The 10944-nt window shown below is 32.7% G+C and overlaps 1 protein-coding gene across 1 annotated transcript; it reads right to left on the bottom strand.

The window, feature by feature from the left end:
* Positions 1-10443: 10443 nt before the first annotated feature.
* On the bottom strand, positions 10444-10944 carry HELRODRAFT_124648 (hypothetical protein; the record flags this gene model as incomplete). Its single annotated transcript, XM_009017739.1, has 1 exon — positions 10444-10944. A coding segment is annotated over one exon (501 nt), but the record flags the coding sequence as incomplete, so codon positions are not given.

Here is a 10944-nt window from a genome sequence, read left to right as displayed (position 1 = left end):
GCATACATCACCACACCTGAGTGCCCATATTTTGGAGAACTTCCGCCATGTAATAATCATCATTCTTTTCATCATTTCATTTCCACCACATTTTTATCACCCTCATCGTCTTCATCATCTTCATAGTCTTCATCATCCTCACTCTTCGACATTTTGATTTTTATCATTTCTTTATTATCATCATCACCAGCTTTGGTGTAATCATCGTTATCAGGAGTTGCAACATCATTAACATCATCCTCACCATCATTAATATTATTATCATCATTGTTGTCATCATTATCTTCATCACTGACATCATTATCTCCATCACTGACATCATCATCACACACATCGTATTAATCATCATCATCTCCATCATCATCAACAACATTTAGCAAAGAAAGAAACTGTATATTTGCTAATTTGTCTCTGCCGAATCAGATGCCCGTGATGAAGAGAATGATGACGACGATGATGATGATGATGACAACGATGATGGTGATGATGACGACGATGAAGACGACGACGACGATCGTGATGATGATAACGATGATGAGGACTGCGATGATGAAGAATGATAATGTTGAGGATGACGACGACGATGATAACAACAAATATGATGATGAAAAAGATGACGATTATAACGATTACTTAATGATAATGTTGACGGCGATGACAATGATAATGGTGATGCTGATGCATATTTATGACGTTTTAAACAATGGCGTTTATGTTTATAACGTTTATGCATAATGAGTGACAAACATACAAACTTTTACAAGCAAACATACAAGCAAACAAAAAACCATACACACATAAAAACAAACAAACATACATAAAAACATACATACATATATACATACAAACAAACAAACTTATGAGCATACACAAATACAAACGCACATGCAAATATGTTATGTAACAGAGACAAAAAACATTTCCTGTGTTATTTTTTTCAATTAAACTTTGAGAGAGAAAAATGAGCTAATAGATGTATATAATTATATATATATATATGTATATAATTATATATATATATATATATATATATATATATCAAAGAGCAGGTTGAAAAATTGAAAAAAAACCTCCGATGGTTATAAAGTACAATTACCGCGAAATTAATTATCTCTTACTCCAACTGTTGATGTAAACATACAAACAATACAAAATGCAGTTGGTGTAATACAAAAAATCACACACTCTTTGCAACCACAGTAAAATAAACATAATATAAAGACATAACAGATAAAATATTCACTGCAAGCAAAAAAACAACGGTAATTTTGTACAGATAAAAACAAAAGCAATAGCAAGTATACAAACAACAGCAAAACAATGTATACAAACAAACTGAAGATATAAACAAAAGCAGCAGAAGCAACAAAACAACAACAAACAAACAAAAAAGATGTTTAGACAGACAAAACTAGCTGCCCCGTTGATGTGATGAAGCTCTTCACATTTTTCTTTGCCATCTTCATCTTCATTTTCCTCTTTTTTTCTCGTTTTCATCATTCTCACCACCGCCATCTTCATCATCGTCATCATCTAAATGTACAAACGACAAACACAAACAATTAAAGAACGAGTCACACGTGTAAACATACAAACGAACATTAACACAAAATTTATCAATTGAAAATTATAACATTCAGTAAAACAATACAATACAGCACAACAAAAAACCAAAAAACTAAACCAAAGTATACAACAAAACACAACACAATACAAAACAATACAATACAAGACGACACAATATCTTGCTACGATCGACAAGTCTTCAGCAAACAAACCCGCTAACTATAATAAGTGATTAGATGTTCCGCATTGTGGTGGGTTGTCGTCTGGTGTCGTACGGTGTGGTGTGGTGAATTTGTCTGTTGTCGGGTAGTGTGTTTTTGTGAGTTGCGTCGTGTTATGGTGAGTCATGTTGTCTTGTGATTTGATAATGGCAGTAGTTTCTTCATAGTAGCAAAATTATTAATAGTAGTAGTAGCAGTAGTAGTAGTAGCAGTAGTAGTAGTGGCAGTAGTAACAGTAGTAGCCGCAGCAGCATCGGTAGTAGCACTAATAGAAGTAGTAGTAGTAATATTAGCAGCAGTAGTAGTTGTAGCAGCAGAAGTAACTTTTAATTAAAAGAACCGTCAGCATACACAAGGATCGTGTGTGTACGATTCGTACACTTAAGCAAACAAACAAGGACGTAAGGTGTACGCAATCAGAACGTGTGCGTCTGGAGAAAGAAAACCTTACATACAAATCTCCATCAGTTGTTATATATTGTTTTTTTTGTTTTTTTTAAAATAATAATAACCTAGAAACTACTACCCCGTGGTGAGCAGTTTATTAATAAAAGTAAAATTAAGGACCGTTTTAGGTTGAAAAATCGACCAAAAATTGGAAGTGATAAGTAAGCCAGAAAATGGTCGTCAGACGCACTACCATAAATTTTGGCTTTCGGTGAAAAATTTGGGCTCCAGGAAAAATTTGAACATTTTCAAAATTTTATATTACAATAGTTTTGGACGTCCGCACACGTACAAATTGCGTACCAGCAAAAAAAATAAACTAAGAATTATTATTTATGCCAACACATACAATCGCTCTCTGCATTTGCATACAAAAAATATTTGTCTGATACAAATAAAAATGACGTCAATTTTCGTTGAAAACTTACGAAATAAGAAAAAATAGGAAAATAAAATTAATTGAAAAAAGGAAATACACACACTTATAAACAAAAAACATCAACAGTGTTTGTATAAAATTAATTAACAACAACAACAAACAACCACAACACCAACAAACAACAACATCAACAACAGCAAAGAAAGTATCACCGTCACCTGCTGTGTAATTTATATTCATGTTGTGCCTATCTTATTGGGTTTGATGTTGTTTTTTATGTTGTTGTTGGGGTCGTTGTTTATGTTGTTGTTGGTGTTGTTGTTGTTTGTGTGGTTGCTGATGTTTGGGATGATGCTGATTGGGATAAACATGCTGTTTATGCTAATATCGTTAATGTTGTTGTTAATGTTGTTGTTAATAGTGCTAATGCTGTTGCTAATCTTATTTTTGTTGGCTGTTTTGTTGTTGTTTGTGTTGTTGTTGTTGCTGTTGTTATTGTTGTTGTTGTTGTTTCCATTAATAATGAATTTCGTATTTGTATTTTACATTATCATATTTAATATTTCAAAGGTTGGGCTATTTTCTGTTGATAACTTTTCTATACGATGTTGTTATGAATGTTGTTGTTTGTTGTTTTTGTTGCATTTTGAAATGATTATGTTTCATTTCAAGTGATTTATTGGTTTCTGTCCTATTAATGTTGCGGCAGTAGCTGTAGTAGTTTTTGTTGTTAATTTTGTTGATGTTGTTGTTTCTGATCATGATTTGCTGTTGCTGTGTTTGTTCTTTTACCGGAAGTATTATTATTCTTTTGGATGTTGTTGTTTTTAATGTTTATGTTGATTTTGTTGATATTTCTACCGTTTTTATATTAGTTGTTGTTGTTGTTTTTGTTGTTTTTTGTTAAAATTGTTGTTGATGTGGCCGGTATTGTTGTTGATAATTTATTTTTAATGTTTTTGTTAATGTTGTTGTTGTTGTTGTTGTTTTTGTTGTTGTTGTTGTTGTTGTCATATATTCAATGCATGTTTATGGCCTCATGCATACTGCAAAAAATCTTTTTATATACTTTTACAGTAAATTTTTTGCGTTTTTTCAAATAAATAATATACATTGATTCACGATTATAAAGCTGATGATGACGATGGCGACGATGATGAGATGATGATGAACATGAAGATGATGAAGACGATGATGATGATGTATATGACGACGACACATGGCATTTAATCACTACAGTTTCATTACACATTCTAAGAATATGAAAGAACCCTGCATTTGAAAGAATTGCATTGTATTGAACTCTGCATTGCAAAGATGATGAAGAGGATAATGAAGATGATTATGAAGACGATGAAGATGATGAAGATTGAGATGATGAGAATGAAGAAGATGAGAATGGAAGATAATGTGTTTTCATTTTCCATTTCACTCAGTCAATTATCTTCTTTGTGTTTGCTCACATTCACACATTAGCCGCATTCAATGGACATCTTAAATATTCTGCGAAATAAGAAAATTTTGATTAATGGCATAATAAATCACACACACTCTCTCTCTTTCTCTCCATCTTTTCTTTCTCTCTTTTCTCTCTCTCTCTCTCTCTCTTTTTATCTATCACTTTTTCACTCTTTTTTCTTCTTTATCTTTTTAAATACTCGCCTGACAAATGTCTCATACGAACCACAACTAATTAATTAAAAAATAATACAGAACCGAATCATTGAAAAGTAATATAAACACGGATATACAAACAAAACACACATACAAAACATACATACAAAACATACATACAAAACATACGAACATACTCTACTGATTGTATTATTATACAAAACATACATACATACTCTAGTAAACATACGTACATAGTCTACTGACTGTATAATCATACAAGACATACTAGACATACAAAACAAACATACAAACTGTGAGTATTGCTGAATGACAAACTTAACTAAAGACCAAACTAAAATAACATCATCTTTATCTAGTTGAATAAAATGTACAACTCATTAAAAATTTAATACAAGACAGCAAGATAAGCACTTAACAATGGAGACACACACAAACCACACCACACACACACACACACACACACACACACACACACACATATATATATATATATACATACACACACATACACATGTAACCATACAACACCTTCACATCAAAGTGCATACACACTAACACAGATTTTCATAAAAAACGAATAAAACCTTTTCAATACAATCAACTGCATTTTTTACTTTCTTCAAGAAAAACTAACTTATTCGTTAAAAATAAAAATGAATAAATTATTGAAAACCAAACACATACATACATTTATGCATAAAAAAAAATACATACATACATACAAACCACCAACAAACAAACAGAACATACAAACAATACAAGACAAACAAACATACAATTACAAAATCAGGCAAATACAATAAAAATTTTTAGTTTCATTTCATGGTGAGAAAAAATGAAAAACGGAAGAGCATGTGCACACAGTGGTAGGATAATTGTACATCTATTTTATTCATTTATTCAATCAATTTTTTGCTCTTTCATTCAATCTTTTTTGGTTATTTCTTTCAACTATATTGGTTCTTATGTTCGTTTTTTCGTTCGTTTGTTCGTTCGTTTGTTTTATGACTTTTTTTTATTTTTTCATTTAGATTTTCATTTTTTCATTTCCTCTATCATAAATTTATCAGTTTATTCATTTATTTATTCATTTATTCAATTACTTATTTATTTATTTTTTTATTTGAGATATTCATTCATTCATCCATTTATTCACATTCATTCATTCATTCACTTTTTTATTCATTCCTTCCTTCACTCTTTCATCTATTTTTTCATTCATGCATGACAGCTGTGATAACTTAATCCTGCTTCCTTTGAAATGAAGCCCGCACAAGTGATAGTGATGACACTAATATGACGATGATGATGATGTTGACGATGATGATGATGTTGACGATGATGATGTTGTTGACGATGATGTTAATGGAAACACTGATTTGGATGATGATGATGCGTGAGTGTGTGTTTACGTGTGCGTGAGTGTGTGTGTGTGTGTGCGTGAGTGTGTGTTTATGTGTGTGTGTGTGTGTGTGTGTGTGTGTGTGTGTCTGTGTGTGAGTAAGTGTGTGGTGTGTAAGTATGTGTGTGCGTGAAAGTGTGTGTGTTTGCGTGAGTATGTGCGTGTGTGTGTCGTGTGTGTGTGTGTGTGTGTGTGTGTGTGTGTGTGTGTGTGTGTGTGTGTGTGTGTGTGTGTGTGTGTGTGTGTGTGTGTGTGAGCGTGTATGTATCTTTAAGCATCTTTAAATTATTTATGTGAGAGCTTGTAAGTACTTGCATGTACTTTCGCATTTTTCCATTAACATTCACGAATTCTTGGATTTTCAATTCAGTTTCAGAGTTTATATAAACATGTTTACGAAGTAAAAATTAAAATTTTCGTTTCGTTTTCATTTTTTAACTTTTAAAACAAGCGGAAGTGAGCAAACAAAATAGCCACCAGATTTTTCGAAAAAAATTTTTCATTTCAACATTTTTAAAGGGGGCTGACAATCTTTTTTTCAAAAATCTAAAAAAAAAAATTTTTTATTACTATCATTTTTTTATTTAAGAGTAAAGCAGTTACATAGGTGAAGATGGCATTAGTAACATCAGAAAAGCTAAGTAGCACTAGTAGAAATAATAGCAGTAGTAGTAGTAGTAGTAGCAGTAGTAGTAGCAGTAGAAGTAGCAGTAGTAGCGGTAGCACTACAAGCGGTATTTTTTCATAAAAATTTACTTCATCCAATCACTCCAGTTAGCACATTTTGCCATACCATCTACAACTTATTTTTTCATTTCTTTTTATATAATAAAATTTCAAAAAAGTTATATATATATACATAATATAATTATTATATTATTATTTTTTATATTATTATTATTATTTCGTGCATTGAATGTAATTATTACGGACCGCTGCTTACTGAATCGGCGGTAAATGTTATTTAAAAAACGAGAAAAAAAATTTTCCTTCTCGCTTCTTTTCATCATCGTCATCGTTATCATCATCGTCGTCATCATTATAATCATTACTTTCATTATTATCACCAGCATCATTATCATTACTTTCATCATCGTCGTCATCATCATCGTCGTCGTTACAGCCATCATCTATTTCATTCTAGTAGTTTTTTTACGCTTTAAATTGCAGCTTCATCAATATTTGATCGCGATAATGAGAAGGATGATGATGTTGCTAATGACGATGACGATGATCATGTTGCTGGTGATGATGATGATGACTCCTCATCGCTCCTCATCATCATTAGTGACGTCATCATGCCAACAACGGTGATGATGACGAATGTGATGACGAATGTGATGAATGTAATGACAACAAAAACATCAACAACAGCCGTGATAACGATGACGACGATGCTGGCCAAAACATTGATTAAAATTCCTGATGGCGATGATTTTTATAATCGTATTAGTGGTGTATACATTGCTTTCTATTAGTTTTCAATTCAAGGATTTAATTTAATTTTCTGATTTTTTGATTTAACTGAATAAAAAAACAAAATTAAAAAAAAAATAATGTTTATTCATCTATGTTAGAAGACAAGACACAGCTATATGTATGAAAAAATTTTAAAGATCAATCTGCAGATTAATTGAATATAATTAATAATTTTATATCCCTAATTGAATAATTGTTCAGTAAAATAATTGATCATTTAATTAATTAATTTTACTTATTTGTTAATCAACATATCATGATATAATTATCTAAACGAAAAATTAGAAAAAAAATCGATTTAAATAATACAGTAGCCAAAGTATAAAAATAATTACCCAAATACGTTTACATGTATACACACGCACACACGTACATATACACACATACAAACATATGTATTTATATTAATATATGAATATATATATATATATACACGTGTGTGTGTGTCTGTGTGTGTCTGATTTACTGACAAAGAGCTTTCTTTTGAGTGCACCAAATAATTGAATAATGAACTGTTATAGATATATCATTATGCTTCGAATGTCTTTTTTATGCATGTTAAGTTTGTATGCGTTCGCACGTGTACCTGTGTCTGTATCTTTGTACATATGTTTGTATGTCTGTACGTGTGTTTGTATTTTTGTATCTTTGTGAGTTATGTATATTATTTTTAATATTCTGTATATTTTAAAAAACGCCATTGAATTGATGGTAGTGGTGAATTCATTAACCATGTTAAACTAAGCGGACATCAACAACAACAGTCCAATTTAACTTTGACAATAAAAAAAAGACAACAAAATGTGAAATGGGATAATGACAAGGTGGAAAACAAAAAAGATGATAGCAACAATTGTAATGATGACATTGATGGAAATGATGATGAAAAGAGCAATGCTGGTGACGATGATGATGTGTTAGGACGACAGTTCTAATAAACGTTAAATATGGATACGATTCAAAAGATGATGACGATGAAGTGATATACGTCCACTTAGAAAATGATGAAGAAGAAAAGGAAGAAGAAGAAGAAGATGATGGAAAAAAAGAAAAAAAAGAAGAAGAAGAAGAAAAGGATCATGACATTGATGATGACAGTTGTGTTGGAGATAATATCAATGACGATGATGATGATGATGATGATGATGACGATGATGACGATGATGATGATGGAGATTCTGGCATCCTTTTTTTTCCAGGAAGAAACGGAAGAAATTTTTGAAAATTTTGCTCACACGACGCCATAATGTTTTCTGACGTCATGCCTCACGTGACTGGTTGTTTGAGTGAGTGAATGTGAGTGGATGTCAGTGCGAGTAAACGAGCGAATGAGGTTAACATTTTGTCCTTTTAATGCTGAGAACGATTACGATGATGATGATGATGACGATGTTGATGACGATGATGACGACCGTTAGAAAAATCGAAAAATTAAACAGGAAGTCAACTAACGAAAAAAATGCTGGAATTTTCATGAACAATATATATATATATATATATATATATATATATATATATATATATATATATACACATATATATATATGTACATATGCATGATTTTATATGTGAATGGTTTTTGTTTTCAAAAATATTATAAATAAAAATATTATAAATGTTTTTATCAAAAAAAAGAGAGAAAGAAATAGAAAGAGAGAGTTTGGTGTAGGGAAGGGGGAACAGTGAGAGAGTGAGAGAATGAGGGAGGGGAATAATTTTTTCTTGACATGCTTGGACGTGTGCTGAAGTTTGGCTGTGGGGAATCGATAACGTTGGAAATAATTTGCGATCATCGCATCGCATCTGATCGGCCTAGAAATGTGATTGGTCGACTGATTGATGACGCAGAGATGACGTAATTATCGTGCGTATATCACCACATACGCAAGCGTTCGATGTTTATTTTTCTCCTCCTTTTTGTCATCGCGTCTACGTTTGTTTGAATGTACTCACTGTACATTTTTATGAGTTCTTGTTTGAAAATAGGTTTGCACTTACAGATATTAGGTGTTATAGAGGTGCGTGAGTGTGTGTATGTGTGCGTTAGCGTGTGAAGTGTGTTTCATTTGGATGTGACTGTATGCGTACTTTTGTTTGTGCGTCTGCTATAATGAACGTACGTACGTGTTTGTATATCATTGATGTTTGTATGTGTGTTTGTATGTTTGTTTGTATAATATTGAAGTTTGTATATACGTTTGTATGTGTGTTTGTGTTTTATTGAAGTTTGTATGTATGTATATTTTTGACTGCATTGAATGCTGTGTGATATAACATATGATTCCATAAATCCCAAGCAATAACATTTGTGTATATTAAAAAGAAATAAAAATTAATATATAAACAAAATAATCTTTATTAAGTACAGGAATAAATTAATTAGTCTGAAAAATCTATATGAGAAAATTTTTTTTGCGGATACATGCACAAAATTTTTGTATACATGGATGAACTTAGACGTACAGTTACGTATTGTGTGCGTACCTAAGCACGTATAAATGTTCATGCTGTTTGTTTGTTTGTTTATTGTGAACACACATGTGTTTGTAAATATTTGTTCACATGTTCATATTGCCCGAATAAGTTTGGAGTGTGCGTGTGTATTCAGATGCATGTGTGTGTGTTTGTTTATGCTCGTGTATATGTGCCTGTACGCAAATGTATATGCATGTTTGTTTATGTGACTGTACGCAAATATATTTTCGTGTTTGTTTTTACTTTTTAGTGAAATAGGGCTTATTTACCTAAGCAAATAAAGCAATAAATATATGTTTAAAATTGGAAGTATTAATAAAAACTCATCAGCGGTTGATTCTTCGCCTCCATCATTTTAAAACTTCCACGATTTTCACTATCATCTTTTTTCATTATAGCTGTCAGCAACCATCCGCTGTTCATTATCATCGCCACCATCACCACGATCATTTTTATCATAACTATAATTTTCAGCATTATTCCCAGCAACATAATCACCACCATCACCATTATCTTAGCCATCGATGATGTCATCATCTTATTCACTGAATGACGCAATCATCATTGCCAGTCGAACAGGGTCTGGGGACCTTTGTCTTCTTCACCCTCCTGATCAAACTCCGACTTCTGGACAGCCCTTCAGTGTTCTGTTGCTTCTCTCTCAACTTTGCCATGTGTGGATTCAGTCGAGCCGAGTTTGCACTGGAATGTCGCTTCAACGTAGATTGTTGCTGCTCTATATCATTGTCGTCGGCCAGTTGTTGTTTCAATTCCAATTGTTGTTGCTGCTGCTGCTGAGCAACTGCAGCTAAATGACTTGCCTGCTGAGCTAACTTTCGAAACAACGTTTTAACATTTTCTCCGGTTTTAGCCGAAACTTCGACCAGAGCATCCGAAAGACCGTACTGTCTTGCCCATTCCAGCGGCTCCTCCATGGCGATCAGTCGGTACGATTCGGTGGCGAGGTCACATTTGTTGGCGGCAATAACACGAGGTAAGTCGTTGATGTTTGATTTTTGTTCTTGGATTTGATTCCAAAGATTTTTGACTTCTTCGAAGGATTCCTTGTTACCAAGGACGAAGACGAGTAAGAAAGCTTGAGCCGTTGATATAGACAGACGTCTCATGGCTGGAAACTCGAGATTGCCAGCTGTATCTAGAATATCGACCGAGATGACTCCACCGTTGTAGACGAATGTCTTGCAGTGTAAATCTTCAACGGTTGGTCGGTAGGCCTCGATGAATTTGTTGTTGAGGAGGCATTGCAGTAGGCAGGTCTTTCCAACTCGACCTGAGCCAAGGACCACCAATCTGTGACGCTGTTCTTCGTCAGTCAT

This window comes from Helobdella robusta, assembly GCF_000326865.2.
Source record: "Helobdella robusta unplaced genomic scaffold HELROscaffold_2, whole genome shotgun sequence".
Classification (NCBI taxonomy): domain Eukaryota; kingdom Metazoa; phylum Annelida; class Clitellata; order Rhynchobdellida; family Glossiphoniidae; genus Helobdella; species Helobdella robusta.
Note: the sequence above shows the minus strand (reverse complement) of the source record. Positions and strands in the feature narration are given on the sequence as shown.